Source organism: Pteropus vampyrus, unplaced genomic scaffold, assembly GCF_000151845.1.
Source record: "Pteropus vampyrus isolate Shadow unplaced genomic scaffold, Pvam_2.0 Scaffold16, whole genome shotgun sequence".
Classification (NCBI taxonomy): Eukaryota; Metazoa; Chordata; class Mammalia; order Chiroptera; family Pteropodidae; genus Pteropus; species Pteropus vampyrus.
The window spans coordinates 6,013,128-6,030,257 of NW_011888797.1; the positions used below are offsets into that span (position 1 = coordinate 6,013,128).

Below are 17,130 nucleotides of genomic sequence, written 5' to 3' on the forward strand. Positions count from 1 at the left end.
GAGGAGAAAGTGTGTCAGCAGAAGTGCAGGGCAGCCCCTGGGAGTGCCAGCCCGGGGAGTAAGATGGATAAGGGAGAGTCGAGGAAGGAGATGCAGATACGTCAGCAGAGAAAACGGTCAGACCACAGAGTCTTTGCTCACCATCGAAAGAGAGTACGTCAAGAAGCAGGGTGATGCTCAGCACCATCTGCTGATGCAAGAAGGCAGAGCGGGCTGGGCAGCATCTCTTAGACCAGGTGATTGGGAGGCCAGCTCCTCACCTGCTCATTCAACACCAGGGGAGCCTGAATGTTTAGATTACTCCCAGTAGCCCGGTGTCTGAGTCCCTAAATAGAATCCTTTCCAGGCTGAATCCCTCCTCGCTTTTCTTTAGCTTATAAAATCAAACAATTGTATGAAAGGCCCTGTCAGTGGTCCTCCTGCTTACTTCCAGCTTCTGGACAAAGGCCAGCTCCCCCATTCCAGCATCAAATAATTCCTTCTGGGCAATGTGTCACGCCCAGAGAATGGCAAGCCCACCCTCCCTGATGGTCCAGCAGCCATAGGACGATCTCTCCAGGCACTTCTCTACATGTTGACCTCTGTCAAGAGCAGCCAAATATTCTGAGGCATCTTCTCACTTAGGAGTTGGATCCAGCTCTTTCCTGGCCAGAACCATGGAGGGTGCAGAAGAGAAGAAGGTTCCTGCCGTGTCAGAAACCCCTAAGAAAAAGTGAAGGAATTTCACAGAACTGAAGATTAAGCGCCTGGGAGAGAAGTTTGCCTAAAAGATACTTTGAAAGGCAAGGAAGAAACTTATCTATGAAGAAGCTAAGCACCAGCACAAAAAATACAGGCAGATGTACAGACCGAGGTTCGAATGGCTAGGATGGCGAGAAAAGCTGGCTACTTTTACGTACCTGCAGAACCCAAATTGGCATTTGTCATCAGGATCAGAGGTATCGGTGGCATGAGCCCAAAGGTTTGAAAGGTGCTGTACCTTCTTGTCTTCGCCAGATCTTCAATGGCACCTTGTTAAGCTCAGCAAGGCTTTGATTAACATGCTCAGGATGGTGGGGCCCTATATTGCATGGAAATACTGAAACCTGAAGTCAGTAAATGATTTCATCTATAAGCGTGGTTATGGCAAAACCAACAAAAAGCCAACTGCCTTGACAGATAACCCTACTAATTAATTGCTCAGTCTCTTGGTAAATATGGCATCATCTGCATGGAGGATCTGATGCACGAGATCTATACTGTTGGAAGATGCTTCAAGGAAGCAAACAACTTCTGGTGGCCCTTCACATGACCCTCTCCATGAGGTGGAATGAAGATAAAGACCACCTGTTTTGTAGATGGTGGTGACGCTGGCAACAGGTGAGACCAGATCAACAGGCTTATTAGAAGGATGAGCTAAGGTGTAGATTATGGTTATTTTTGTAATAAACAGTGCTGCTTTCAAACTGAAATGTTTTGTTGTCCTGGTGACTTTTTTGTTAGCCCACCTCTGCTATCCCTTAACTATATGGCAAATTTTGGTGTGTGATCAAATTAAGCGAAATCAACAGCTATTGCATGCAAAACTAGGGTTCAGTTTGTATCTCATGAAAAGCATTCCTTGGGTTTATTAAGGACTTTTCTGCACAAAAGAGAAATCTTTGTTTTTTTTCATTTTTGAATTGTGTCATCGAGTTAGCCAAAATGGGTGTGATCTAAGAAAGTCTTTTTCACGGGTCTTTGGGCATGCTTTACAGATGAGATAGTAAAAGCAGTTTAAAAATTTTAAATTCTGTTGCTGAAATGCAGCTTTCTCAAGCTTTGGCTTGCCTGTACAGTGCCATGTACGTGTGTGGCTTTCCTTTTGCATTCCATTTTTATGTTTTTCTTGTTTTGTAACATCTGTTCATATTTCGGTAACTTTTAATAATTCCATTACATATTGTATATATTATGAAGGAAGGAATGAAATTTGTGCCCATTGATACAAATTATTTTGGAGCATCTAGAGCACTCCTAATGAAACCTGTGAGCAAAAATTTTAAATAGGAAGCTTGAATGTTTTATGAATAACATTCCTGTGTGTTTTATGTATCATCTCACCTAGACCAGTGAACTTTTTTTTTTTTTTTAGCTTTAACGTGGAGTATGTTTAATAAAAGTAAAAATTTTTGGAGTCCTCACTGATTATGGCAAAGGTATGATGCCTAGGAAATAGATGCCCCGTTTAGTTCTTTTAAAGTGATTGCACCAGAATCATTACATTTCGGTATTTGGAAGCTCCTATACAAATATATTTAAGAATTTCATTTAAAAAAAAAAATAAGTCGGATCCAGCGTGCTAAGAACTGATACTGTTTTGAACTTTTGCTTCATGACACACCGCAGTACTTTTGGTTCACTCAGCATTTAGCATTTAGCATTTATCAAGCACCTCCTGTGTCTCAGGCACTGTGCTGGGCACGGGCGGGGCAGAATCTCTTTTCTTCCAGAAGGACTTACTCGGCTCCATTCTCTCCTCATACACTCGCATCCACTCACCAGGAAATCCTGTTGGCTCTGCCTTCGAAATAATGTAATCCGACGATAGTGCATTATTTCCGCTGTTACTGCCCTCACCCAGGCCACTCTCTTGGCCAGACCCATGCAGTAACCTCTGACCAGATCTCTCTGCTCTGTCCTTGTCCTCCTAGAGTTGATTTTCATAACATAAGCCAAAGTAATCGTTGTCAAACATACGGCGGGATCGCGGGTGTTGAGATTAGTGAAGGGAGCCGAGAGAGTGGGGAGATCGGCAATTTCAAATACTGTCGTCAACACTTGAACAAACTTTTGAAGTTGGGAAGGAAGAGAGCCAGGCTGCTACCTGGGGCACAGCTTCCCAGGCGGAGGGAGCAGCAAGCACAGAGGCCATGGCAAGGGCCTGGGGAAGCAGAAAGGAAGCCGGTGCCTTGGGGATGGAGTGAGCGGGGGCAGAGTGAGAGAGCCGGAGTCAGAAAGTTATAAAGCGGGGATAATCTGGGTAGTGCCTTGTGGGGAATATATCGGAGGTCTATCCAGCTGAGGATGGGGAGACACTCATTTCACATAACAAACACTTCTTACGTGCCTCCTAGGTGTCTGGCACTATGCTAGTTGCTGAGGATACACTGATAAGAAAAAGAGACATAGTCCCTGCCCTCCTAATGGAGCATAAGTCTAGCGGGAAGTGGACATTCATCAGATAATCACACAAGTTAGTGTCTAGCTTGCAAGTGTCACAGTACAGGCTCCTTCCAGAGGAATCGCTGGGGGCTCTGACCTAGTCTCAGGGGGCTTCAGCGAAGGTTTTCCTGGGCTGAGATCAGACGGATGAGTTGCTGAGTAGGTAGAGAGGAGTGGGATTTTCCTGGGTGAAAGGAAGCCAAGCGCAGAGGCCCCGCGGTGGCAAACGACCAGGCAGAGGACCAGGCAGAGGCCGGTGGGACTGAAATGTGGATGATGGGTGAAGATGCAGGACAAGGCTGGAGAGGACGGCAGGGCCATAGTGTGAGCCTTTGGGGTCACCGTGAGGATTTGGGTTTTTACCCTAAGAATAATGAAAACGTCTTGAATTTTAACCAGAAAGTGAAACAGATCAGGATTGCAAGTGTTTTGGCAAAATTCCCATCATGACGGGGTTGGAGGTGGGAAGGAGAGCAGGGCGGGGACACTGTGGAAGCCACTGCAGTGGCCTAGGTGAAGGATGGTGATAGCCTGGAGTATGGACGAGGGTGAGAGGTAACTCGGAGATAAACTCTGCACTACCTGGTAATGGGGAGAGAGTCTCAAAACTAGAAAGAGGAACCAGACGTTCGAAGCCTCACGATGTGATGCAGTGAGCAGCACAGGGGCCACTTACAAAGTTTTCTTGCCTCAAAAATTGTAATGAATTTAATCAAGTCTTTAGGCCGAACTGCCATGTTACGGGAAGCACACAGGATAGACGAATAGGATAAATGGCACTACAAGGAAGGAATCAGCCAAATCGGAACGTGGGACATCCGATGGAACAAATAATATGACGTTGCCAGTAAACCAATGGCATGAAACATAATTTTTTAAAAGGCTTAAGAAACAGAACAAGGCAATGTTATCTGTTTTATGCAATTTGTAGACCTCGTTTGGATCCTGATTCAAACAAACTAAAAGATGTCTTTGAGAGAAAGAGAGAAATTTGAGTACGTATTGGGCTTTAGATAATATTAAAGAATCGTTCATTCTTTAGGTGTACTAATGGTATGGTGGTTTTAAGTGTGTGTGTGTGTGTGTGTGGACATATGCATACATATTTAAATGCACGTTAGAAATGCATTCTAAGATTTTGAAATGAAATGATATCTTGAATTTCCTTAAAACACACCAGAAAAGAGTGGCATGTGATAAAATGGCAAAATGTCGCTAATTATTGAAGCTAGGTCCAGGATACTTTGAGGTTTATTATACTATTCTCTCTATCCTGGGGCATATTTGAAATTTTTAATAATAAAAAAGTTAACGAACGAAACTTCGTGGGAAGAAGAGTTCACATGGAAATAGGGAACACAAGAAGAGAGCCAGGTCTGACGGGGAAATGAGGAGCTCCGTTTGGACATGCTGGGTTCGACGTGCCTTTGGGACTCCTGAATGGGGAGGGGTCCTCTAGGCAGGTGGAATCTGAAGACCTCTCCAGAGTTATACAAGTGAGTGTAGATGGCGACTGGAGCTGTGGGCATGGAGAAACTATCCAAGGAAGCAATAAAGAGTGATAAGAGAGGGCCCAGGACTAGACTTGGAAGAACCGGAAGATGTTAATGGCCAGGTAGAAGGGGCTGAGCTGGGTGACTGAGGAGGAGTGGCCGGAAGATGGAGGGGTCACGAACGCCCAGGGAAGCAAATGTTTCCCAAAGGAGCCAGGGCGAACAGCCAGCCGAATGCTGCCAAAGGGTCAAGCGAGATGAGAACCAAAACGAGCCCATTGGGTTGGTGTCCCGGATGGAGGCTGCTGCCTGGCTGAGAGCCGTTTAGAACACGGAACGGGAATGAAGTCGGGGGTGAATGGGAGGGGCGGAAAAGGAGACAGAGTAGACGGCTCTTTGAAGAAGCAGGTCTGTGAAGTGGAAGACAGAGGGCGATAGCTCGAGGAGTGAGGAAATAAGCGTGTTTTTTTGTTTGTTTTTAAGGTGAACCATTCTTGAACGCATTAACACGATGAGAGGAGTGATCCAGGAGAGATGAAAGGGTGGAACAGGCAGGAAAAGGGGCATGTAAGGCTCCCGAGAAGGCAGGAGGGGATGAAATAGGGGTGGGCTCGATTCTAGGCAGGAAGGGAGCGGAATGTCGATGAAGCTCTTGCTTTTCAGTCGTCTTCCCTGAGAAGCAGGAGGTGATGCCACCTGCTGGTGGACGGGGCGGGGGGGGGCGGGGAGTGGGGAACTGGAGGTATGAGGGTCATGGAGAAGGATGGGATTCATCATGGAGAAGAGAAGAATGAGTGAGCGGAGGAGCAGGGTGGGATTGCCCAGAGAGGCCGAAGTTCGTGACGATGGTCTGACGGGAGAGTCAGCGGGAGCCTGAACCGGGGCAGGGTAGGCCGTGTTGGTGGCAGGCAAGGATGGTGTGAGTGTCAACATGGGGAGAAGTCCCTATGGCGGGCCAGACCGAGGAGGACTTTGTGGAGGACACTGGACCTAGGGCTGAGCAGGACACCCCAGAAAGGGTGTTCAGTGTCTTCTCAGCTCCAAATTCCCATCTCATATTGTAACCTACTGCCGCCCCCTGACCTTTCACCCCTCTAACCCCCTCCGACCGCCTGCCCCCAAAGAGTCCTTGACTCTCCAAATCTGATATGGTTTCAAGTTCCACATCGGGGTTGTTCGCCAGCTTAAACATACACGGTTGCTTTCCAGTTCCTACCGAGCAGCAAGCAGCTGGGTAAGCCGAGGCCCGGGCCGGGCGGGCAGGCACAGTGGTACACTGTCACGGGTCCTGTCCCGCTGGGGGTTTCAGACAAGACTGGGCAGCATGAAGAGAAGAGGCCAATTACCAACCGGCGCGCTCAGGCCCGCTGCCCACTGTCCTCACCCCTCACACCAGGCTCTCCGGAAAACACGAAGGATGGTGTTTTGCTGGCAGGAAGCGTTCTGGATGCCGCCGAGCCGTGCAGCGGGCTTTTCTCCACACTTGCGCATGCTGTGTCTTCCTGTCGGCCAGCGCTGGCACCGGAGCACATTCTATTGGTGCCCTTCTCAGACCCAGCAGCTCCCCACAGGGCTTGGGCTGCCAGCCCTGTCTCTGAAGTTGCTCTGTGAGTGGCACCTATTGGTTGTAGCCAAAACACCATTAGGGGAAATAAAATCCTGTAGGGCCGATGGGAAGCACCGGGCCACGCGGGAGGCGCTTAAATGCATCATTTCTCTTTCCAGCTTAACTCAGGTGATCCGGAAGTTTGCCAAGCAGCTGGATGAGTGGCTAAAAGTGGCTCTCCACGACCTCCCAGAAAATCTGCGAAACATCAAGTTTGAACGTGAGTACTGAGTTTGAGGGCAGAGTGCCAAACAGCTTACATAGGTTGTTAATAAAATAATAATAATAGCTACCATTTACTGTTTATTACTATAAAGCACCAAATATTATGCTTAGTGCTTTCTATACATTAATTTATTTAATCCTCACAAAATGTTTATTGCTACATAAAGCAGCATACCTCCTTCTATAGAAAAGGAAACAGGCTTAGAGACATAGCTAAGTAGCAGAGGTGGGATTTGCTTTCAGGTCTGTCTATCAACCCCAAAGTTTCTGCTCATCACCGCCATACTCCTCACCTCATGTAATCCTCACGTCATCTCAGTAATGTCGGAAACAGTCTCCCTCATCTACAGATGAGGCTCCACGAGGCAGAGAAACATTTCCAAAGCCACCACACGGCCGACAACTACGAGCCTGGCGTCAAACTCCAGTCTGTCTGACCCCCGAAGCTTGTGCCCACAAAATGGTGGGAGCAGGAGGCAGGAAACAGCTACGGGGCTGTTTTCACATATTCGATTCCCTGCCTAACAAGAAAGCCAAGTTAGTATTTCTCATAAGGGGCCTGGGACTGTGAATCTTTTCTCTGTCGAGCGTCACCTTCCGTTCCCCAGCGTTAGTTCTGCCTGAGAAAACCGGTCCTATCTCCCTGTGTCCATGTGTCCGTACTTGTGGGAAGACTCACGTGCTGTTAAACGAAGTTGAAATGATTTTGAGCAAAACAAAGTTTTAAGAGATATGTTTCTTAAAGCCCCATTTGAATACGGCTTGCCATTCTTGCCCCAAATCAGTGCCCGCGAGGAAAACGAAGGAGATCAAATTACCCTCTCTCCACAGGCAAAGGGAGCCCATTCAGCGGCTCTGAGGCCGCCTGCAGTGCCCATCACCTGTTGATAAAGCCCGCTTTATTTCACGGTTCTCAGTTCTTTTCTTTTCACGAGCACTAAATTCCACATCACAAAGTTAAAGAAAAAGTAATTAAGGAGATGGATTAACGATTGATTGGCCTGGAAAATTAGAAGTTCATCTGTTCGCCCACCCCAATCCTCCACCCCACGCCCGATTTTTCAAACCAGGCTGGCTCTGAGGACAGGTTACAATAATCCAAGGGACATTTCTGACTTGCTTCATCAGTTGAGAAATTAATGAGAGGAATGCCTGCACCCATTTTAATTATGCTGACAAAGCAAACCTGTTGAAAGTTAGCAGCATGGAGCTTTTTCTTGGACCGTACACCTGTGAGTCCCTGGAGACACCTACTCTTCCCAGGGAGCCTTGGGGTGCACCTCGGGAATGTGGAAACACACACTACTCCAAATGACTCTGTAAGAACGAAGACCTCAGGCAGACACTTGACTTGTCTGCTTAGAAATCCACAGATACAAGGTCACCCCACTTCGAATCACGTCCGCTAAGAAACAGGATCATCAAAACACGCAAAGAGGTCTTGGAGCTCATTTGATAAAACTGACAGATGACGAACGCAGAGCCACGTTCAAGGTGCAGTGCAGCCCTGGGTCCCATCTGAGGAACAACCCCCAGCACCATACAGCACTGAGGCTCCATCAGGGTTTCCTATTAGACAGATTACTTTTTAAAGGGCCTTCTTCAAAGCTTGCACTTGATTCCTGCAGTTAGTTATGGGGAGAAGTGATTGAACTTGCAATTAGTGAAATGAAAGACAACTAAATAATTGCTTTTTATTCACGGTTGATTGACACTACAATTTCTCACATCTGCCAGTGTGGCGTGGGGGTGACTTTGAAATATGCACCCTAAATATCAGCGTTTTAGGAAACAGTTGTCCAAATGGGAGAACAAAGAGTCAAATGCAGGGTTTTGCCAGTGGGCGCCTAATATGTGCTCAGAAAGTGAGACAAATTTAGGCAAATAAGAAAGCTACTTTATAAGAAAGCTACTTTTAAAAATCTGCCCCTGGATAATCCAACATAGGACCATAAAGCCTGAAAACATTTCAAACTCTTTTCTTCTTGCAGTGTCAAGAAGGTTTTCCCAAATTCTGAGACGGCAAACATCACTAAATCATCTTTGCCAGGTATGTGTCCTGTGTTATGTGTTCTAACTACTGCTAAGTCATCACAAAGGAGGACAAACTCACAGAACAGCTCCCTAGAGGATCTGTCAAGGAGTGGCTGTGTAACTTTAATTTCTACAGATAGGGAATAAAAATGTTAGCAAACCACTAAATAGTTTCAACGTACATACGAAATAATTTCTGGTGTCACTTGCCCCTTCACCTTTCAGATACGTCCTAGGTCCACGAGTTTGTGTCTTCCTTAAGTAAATAAGGGTTTCTCTGCCACATTTTGGGCTTGGATAATCCTTTGTCGTGGGGAGTTGTTCTGTGCATTGTAGATGTTTAGCAGCATCCCTGGCCTCTACCCACTAGATGCCAGTAGTGCCACCCCCAAGTACCACCTGCATTGTGACAATCAGGAATGTCTACAGACACTGCTGGACGTAGCCTGGGGGCACAGTATCACCCCAGGTAGCAACACTGTGGTCAGTGATTCAAACAGGTAAAGGGGATGAGCTGTTTGTTGTACTTCCTGTCATCACAAAAGCATTCGCAGCCCTGAAGTATATTAAATATTTATCCAATTTTGTTTTTCCAGATTTCTGTTCTATTTACCACAAAACGACATGCTTAATATAAAAAATTCAAACATAACAAAAATGTATACAGTAAAAAGTAGATCTTACTATCACTCCAAAGTTAAAACTTCATGGCATTAAGCTTTGCATTTCTATTAGTTTTGTATCTTAAGGAAGGGACTCTATAAAATATTAATGATCTTAAAGCAAAAGGGGCAAACTGGTGGCTACAGGTCAAATCTGGCCCTCAGATCACTGGTGTGGGGTTATTTTTGCTGGCTTTGCATGTGTTCAGTTTTTGTTTTTTGTTTTTAACTTAATCACTAACAAACGAAACTGGCAGATGACAGCTAAACACCCAGATTTTCTGCAGATAAAATTTTAAGAGCTGGAAACCCTAGAGCTATTTTCCGCCAGGCCAGGAATCACCTGGATGGGCCAAGCCTTTCTCTTCCGTCTGGCACTGTCCTCATCACCCCTATTTTCTCTTAACACTCGGCCCGCCTCACTCATGGGGATCCCTGGCTTGGAAGAGCTGGTCTCGAGTCATATCAGGGAACTGGACGTGGTCTTGGTGCCTCCCGCTGGGGCTCAGTTTAGAAAAGCCTCTGACCCTTTAATGCACATGTGGGTCAAAGCATCCACACACATGGCTGTAAGCACCTGCACACGCGCGCATGCGCGTGCGCGCGCGCACACACACACACACACACACACACACACACACACACACACATTCCGCTCTCACACAGACAGGATGTAATTTAACCAGCGAACGCTACCTTTCCGTCTTCACTGGGCAGCTATCAGACACATCCCTGGATCAGCCAGAGGACCAGGGTTAGTGCTGGGAATGAAACACCACGGAATCTCTTAGCTAGCATCCCGGTGAGCTTCCCTAAACACACACGAGGCAAGTCAGACTAAACGGTACCCAGCCAAAATCTCACCCCCAAATACTTAAACCCAAGATCTAAATATCCGGGCCCTTCCAGATACACTAAGCACGCAACTTGGCTTCACATCTCCGCCATTCATTCCACAAAGACTTTTGGGTGCCTACTGTGTGCCAGACACTGCGGAAGCTTAGTGGTTATTCGCCCTCCTCAGGAAAAAAATAAATAAATAAAACAAAAATTATTTAAAATGGTAAGTGTCATAAAGGAAACAGAACGGAAATAGAGGACAATGGGGCATGTAGGTCCTATTTAGGTAAAGTGGTTAGAGATGCCCTCACCATGGGAGTGACATTGAAATCGGAGCGCACATGACAGAAGGGTTGGCGTGGCAGGGGCAGGGGAAGAGAAGAATGTGCCAGCCGGCAGGGACGCTGTGTGCAAAGGTCCTGAGGTGTCACACAATTGCTACAGAGAGAACAACCTGAATAACAGAAGCCTCCTTTATGGAGCTCTTACTCCCCGAACTATGCACTTTTTAAACATTATCTCAAGAAAGCCTCGACAGCACCCCTCCGTAAGAGGCGGGTACTGGTACCTCTCCATTTTATAGCTCAGGAAACAGGTTAATCTTCTCGCCCGCCCCAGTCAATCAGCTGGTCAGCAGCAAGGCCAGGATTTGAACTAGATATATTTGAATCAGAATCCTAGACCTTTGCACTCAGTTGTTCTCATTATCTTCAGAGACTGACCCAGCTTACATGTTCATATATGTTGTAGGCCTCTCTGGTCTTCAGAGAGTTCTACAATGATTTAAATAAGATTTTACTTGTGCGTTGACAGTCTGGGTGTAAAAGGTATTGTCAGTATTTACCCTTGCCTGGAACTTCACAAGCATTAGGAGACATTTAATGTCCGTGTGTATTTGAACCCTTTTTATTTTTTTTAATTTTATTAAAAACTTTTGAGGAAGCCACGGCTCGTGCGTGTGCTCACGCTCTCTCTCTCTCTCTCTCTCACACACACACATACACATGAATAAACTACCAAGTCTTAAGATGTAGTTTCCCTTTTTCTCCATCTCAATTATGTATATGTGTTTTAATTATTATAGTTACATAAAAAACAAAAAGCAAAAACAGAAGGCTAGACTGTAAACTGCTCCAGAATACATTCATATGAAAAATAAACACTGTACAATCCTGGGCCTAAAGCTGTCATAGGCCCAGGGGTGGCAGGACCATTACTAGATCTGGGCCTGTCGCTTCTCAGGCACGGGAGACACACAGGTCATTAAGCGCGGAGCTCCCATCCCGCAGGCTTACATCAGAAGGCCGACAGATCTCGGGGCTTCATCCCATTGTTCCACCGGGTAAAGACCAAAGGGGCTGGGAATAGTAGGGCTTGGTCTGGCTTTTAGGCCACCTGGAGGTAGTTCTTCTTAGAGAGAAAGGGAGATGTGAGAGAGCCACAAGAGAGAACAGATCTTCTGAGTTTATAGACTCACCTACTTATTTCCTGAAATTGAGTTTTCCTGAATTGCGAAGTAGTTTGCAAAGTACCACTGGCGGATTCATTAAAAAGGCTTAACTAAAAACAAAAAAAAGTGAAAGGGTTTGAACCTAACAACCCAGGAGCTAACGAGTGGATTGGATTGGATTACAGGCATCTCGAACAGTGATCCACAGTGCAGACATCACTTTCCAGATGCTGGAGGACTGGAGGAACGTGGACCTCAACAGCATCACCAAGCAAACCCTTTATACCATGGAGGACTCTCGCGATGAGCACCGGAAACTCATCATCCAGTGTAAGCTGTTCCACCACGGTTGTGTCTTTTTTTCTTTCTTTTAAAAAGAAAGAAAGGAAAAGTATCTTGGGAAATATTTAAGTGGCATTCCCACCCTGTCCTCCCCGCTTTTATTATTTCTGTTGAATGGGTTGGCCCAGATGAGGGGGCTAATTGATTTAAGAGGACACGTGTCAACCCTGCAGGAGAAAATGGGTCCTGGTGCAACCGGGCAGCACACAGTGTCGTGCAAAAAGCCTCACGTGTGGCCTTCAGTGCCAGGCATATTTCTATAGGTGGCATAAAAAAAAATGAGAATAAAAATTTGCTGTCTCAGTGTACATCAGCTGGATAGGCTGCCTGTTTTTTAGTGCGGGCCACATGAGTCAACGCGCCTAACGGCAGGTGAACTTTTTGATGACATCAACGTTTGAGCAGGGGACTGATGGGGGTATACTTCTGTGAACATCTCTCTGTATCCCTGTGGACAACGACTGCAGGAATACTGCTCTATTACCCCGGTGTGGTCCGAGTGTTCTTGGGAGTGGAGGACAGGAGAGGGCCAGAGACCATCATGAACACATCTCTGCTCTTTCTCAAACGCCCATCACAGCCAGCAGCCCGGGGGGACTCTGGACCAGGGGTTTACTGGCTCCTTCCTTCCTGAGCTCAGCCGTCCTTTGTCATGCCGTTGGAGGAAAGGGAACATGAGAGCGGGAAGGGTGTCCGCACGCCCCCCGTCAGCTCTCGGAAAGGCTGGTGCTGAGAGGATCCAGAGGTGGGAGGCTATGGCAGCTGCTGCACCCTTACCGTCTGAATGGGTGCTGGCAGGGACATTGTTCGGGAAGCTGCAGAGTGGCTGTCCCCCTGAGAAGGAGGCGGGGGGGTCTCTTCTTCTGAGAGCCTCCGGCCCCTCAGGTTTCCAGTATATGACTTCTAGCTGTTGTCTTGAGGGAAAACTTTCTTCAGCCTGTCTAAGCACACGGTGCTTATAAACGAGTAACATTCCCTAAGATGGCCCTGTTAGAGACCTCTTTTCCAAAGCAAAGGGAGCAGCTGAAATGTTGGACCATACGGGCCTTCCCTGGGGCTTCTTTCCTCCTCAACCCCAGGGTTCCTGTGAGGCTCCTATTTCTTCCTCTCTGCAGCCCCCAGCCTGCTTTCCCGTTAAGGATTTCATAGATCATCACTAAAATAATATTTCAGCTTACAGACCTGCCTAGTCTATGTCGGGTCCTGTGTCAAACTCACCGCACGCATGATCTCATTTAATCACCACCTCAGCTCCCATGAGCAAGATTCTTTAGCCTCAGAGAGTTGGTGAACCTTACCCCAAGTCTAGTCTCAGCATCACCACCGTGCACTAGTGCTGTCACTTTGTGGGGGAGCAGAAGAGACAAAAATAACAAGACACATTTCAGAGGTTCTGGGCACATTTCAGAGGTTCTGGGATCCTCCAAGTTCTTACCGCCACGTTTCCTGTTTTCCCTACTCCCGGCTAGACGGCCAAATAGAAAGCACGGCTGCGAGTACCCTAAAGGCACTAGCTGGACCTCTGATGCCTGTGTCCCCAGAGCCTCACATCAGGCCGGGCACGGAGGAGGTGACAGTAATGTCTGTGCCAGAGAGAACGGATGAACGGAAACCGAGAACATCCAGCTTCCCAGCTCTGCTAACTGTTCCGAGGAGCATCACACTAAGCTCTCTTCTGCCCTCAGCTCCTTTGCGTGGGGAAGGAAAATGTGACCCCGACTCATAGGAAAAAAAATACAGTCACCGTTGCTTGCTTCAGGCACCAGGCTCTGAGCCTTTGCTGGGGCACCGCGGAGGTCACCGATGCCTCCAGACTAGATGTTGGCCTCATGACACTCACAGTCTAGGGGCTGTCGTAAGGCGGAGCAAGAGTGTCCATGTAAAGCACTGAGAAGAGTTCCTGGCACGCAGCAGGCACCGGATAAACGTTAGCGGTCAGCACCTTCATTGCCACCGCCGCCGTCATTCTCACTGACCGAATCACAGCAGCTGAGACACAGTGTGACGAAGAGTGAAGGAACAAGAAATTCAGAGGCCTGCGTTCCGGTCCCTGCTCTGTCACTAGCTCACCCCCTGACTCCCCTGAGTGGGTCATTTCATCTCTTTAAGACATAGCTTCCTCGTCTGTAAAATGGGGCAGATCAACTTCATGGGCGTCGAAAGCCCTTTCTCAGTCCAATGTGCTGTGAGCTTCTGGACCCTGGAGCTGACCTCTTGTAGCAGCCAACCACTAAGTAAAATAGGGCGAATGGGCCAGTTCAGTGAAATGGGAGGACAAAAACCGCTCAAATGAAAATATAGAAATGTGTGGGTCTGGAATTGTGGTTTGGCTTATTGAGCTCCACGTACGAAAACTCAAAAAAATGTCATGGAAAGAGATGTTTCAAACTGGAGATCACCACAGCCATGTTCCCGTTTTCCACAGAGCTTCGCCGATCTCAAAGCACTTTCCCGATTCAGTTACCCGACTCGCGACTGAAGACAGGGCGTAAGGTGGTACGATTATCCCCCCCTTTCACTAGTGCGGAAACTGAGGGCACAGAGGTTGTTTCCTTGATTCCACAAATATTTATTAAACATCTCCATCTCCTGCACGCTGAGCACTGAGAGTCTGGTTAGGCTACCTGCCTGATAGAGCTGTGGTTCAGAAATGTTTGAATGATGAAGTGTGCCCAATCGCAGGGCAGAGCGCAGGAGGGCAACGATGCCTCTGGCCATCCATGCAAGCTGGCACGCACTGAACCGCAGCTACGGCACGGGGAACGCGCCAGCTAAGACGGATATCAGACAGGGGACACACACACACACACACACACACACACACACAACTATAACACAGTGTTATGAGTGATATAATGGAGAATACAGAAAATAAACTGCTATGAAATGACAGAGGAGCGAGCAGTTCCACTGGCAGAGGGCACAGGAAGAGTCAGAAAGGATCTCGCACGAGGGTCATTCCAGCTGGGGCACGAAAAACCAAACAGTCCAAGCAGAGGGAACTGCCTGAGGAAAGCAGGACTCGGGGGGCATGGCAAGGAACGTGGGGTGGCCAGGGTTTCAAGTGTCCACAGACATGGAGGACAATCCTGGAAAGGTAATTCGGGGTATATTTTCTAAATTCTTGAATGCCCTGCTCGGACTTTGGAGATCCGTTTTTTTTTCAGTTTTTCTCCTTTGTTCTCTTAAGATGCACCTCTGTCTAAACACAAGTGCAGTGATGCGTGGGGTTGTCCTTTGTTTGGCAGTGTATCAGGAGTTTGACCACCTCCTGGAGGAGCAGTCTCCCATCGAGTCCTACATCGAGTGGCTGGACACCATGGTGGACCGCTGTGTTGTGAAGGTTGGTGAGCTGGGGTAGGAGGGCAGCCCTGGGTACGGCAGCCCATCACTGACCTCTGCGACACCTGTACAGTTCAGAGGCTCACGGTGAGCTACCTGAGTATTCCTCAGCAGCCACGCAGCCCTAGGGTTCTGAGGCGTGGCCTGGGCCGCCTCAGGAGGGGGCGGGTTGCAGGAGGCAGCGTCTCTTTTACCTGTGAAGTAAGTACCTAAGGGCCTTGACAAAAGATTTCATTTTTTAAAGTATACTTCTGCTGCTAAAAACAAAAAGTTGAGAACCACGGCTCCATACTGCGAACTTGGAGTCCTTCCATAAGCCCTCCTGTCGTTTCTCAAAGCCAGGAATAAATGAAAGGTCAAGTCAACCCCTGTTAAAGTTGTTCACTTTCTTGTAGGTGGCAGCGAAGAGACAAGGGTCCCTGAAGAAAGTGGCCCAGCAGTTCCTCCTGATGTGGTCCTGTTTCGGCACGAGGGTGATCCGGGACATGACCTTGCACAGTGCCCCCAGCTTTGGTAAGGCCACGCCAGGCCCTCCCCACACCCACTCAAACACGTTATCTTTGGGCTCTGTGTGTTGAGGTCACTTCTCGGAGTTGGCGACGGTCTTACATGCTGTCTCGGAGACCACAGGGATGTCACCCTGAAATGTATGTGTTCTCGGGGGGTAGGGGGGACGCAGTACTGTTAGGACTTTCGGGGAGAGAGACGGCATTGCGTGCTCAAGGCGTGTAGTGTACAAATCTGAAAATGAGAAGTTAGCACACAGTATTTGCGTTCAGACAGGAATAAATAGCAGTGGCTGTGCTCCGCTCTTGCCCGATGTCCCCAGAGATCTTCCTTCTACAGAACCATTTTGCAGGATTTCATCGCGTGCACCTCCCAAGACTGGGCACTTGAAGAAGCCTCTGAGTTCAAACATTTGCAGATGGCTTGATTGGCATTCCAGCGATGGGCAGAGCTTTTTCAAGTTTTCTTCGAAAACGTGCCCCAGTCTAATCCCTAGAAGATTTTCGCGTTCATTTTCCTTTTGTTTTACTGACGCCTTGGGTTTCCTTCACGTTCCTCAAGTCCTCATCTGCTGTTTTCCCGTGTACTGGGACTTGAAATCTCTGCCCAGAGGTGCTTATAACAATCTCCTAACCACCCACTTGGGGTGATCGCTATGGACACAGTTTTGCTTCCGTCGGAAAGAATGGAGTGTGCATTGAGTCCAGGTCACCATTAGCAACGTGAGGTGGGACTTTAAGGCATTATCCAGGCATCTGAAAACTCAAAACACTTGGGCCTCAATTTTCTAGGCATTTCGGCAAAGGGCTGTTGGTAAATTTTCTGGGTAATTGCTTTCGTTCTCTATTTTACTTTGCAAGGAGAGATGTGGTTTCGTTTCTCATTATCTCCAATTAAGCCAATCAGCTCTGGGTTTTGCTCTGGGTTTAATTTGACACTTTTCCATCTAGCTTTTTATGGTCTTGTCACTGTTTTCCAGTTGTGCTATACAAGCCAGTGAATATGTGGTGGGACACAGAAGGCACTATTTTTTTTTCTAAACGGCTCTGTCCATGAAAGGCTGTGTTTACCCAGTCGGAGGAGCGTTTCGTTGTGGACTCTTCTTTCATCTCAGCACTGGGAAGTTCTCCGAACCTGCCCGCACCGTGAGCTGTACATGGCAACGTGCTGGTGACTGCTACCTGGGCAGCGCCATCGGGCATGGCATTTTGATGACTTGCAGCTCAGCATAGTTTACTGTTAGCACATGTTACCTCTGGCTCTGGGAAAATCATTCATGCGGAACTGCTTTCAGTTAAGCAGATGGTTGAAAAATATTTGAGATTTTTCTCGGTTTCAGAATCAAAGGATCGACAACATATCCCACACATATACACACACCCACACAGCAAACATCTTTTGCTTGCTTTATCCCTTATTCTTCAACTTGCTGATTCGTAAACTGAC

At 47.6% G+C, this 17,130-nt stretch overlaps 1 protein-coding gene and 1 pseudogene across 1 annotated transcript in view; both read left to right on the forward strand.

The window, feature by feature from the left end:
* The window catches only part of RFX4 (regulatory factor X4), a 124,187-nt gene that overhangs the window by 72,520 nt on the left and 34,537 nt on the right, over positions 1 to 17,130 (forward strand). The window contains exons 9-13 of the mRNA XM_011354425.1: positions 6,402 to 6,502; positions 8,499 to 8,557; positions 11,679 to 11,823; positions 15,084 to 15,178; positions 15,573 to 15,690. Coding sequence (XP_011352727.1) covers positions 6,402 to 6,502; positions 8,499 to 8,557; positions 11,679 to 11,823; positions 15,084 to 15,178; positions 15,573 to 15,690 — 518 coding nt within the window. The remainder of the gene's footprint in view (positions 1 to 6,401; positions 6,503 to 8,498; positions 8,558 to 11,678; positions 11,824 to 15,083; positions 15,179 to 15,572; positions 15,691 to 17,130) is intronic.
* On the forward strand, positions 648 to 1,399 carry LOC105310935 (annotated as a pseudogene).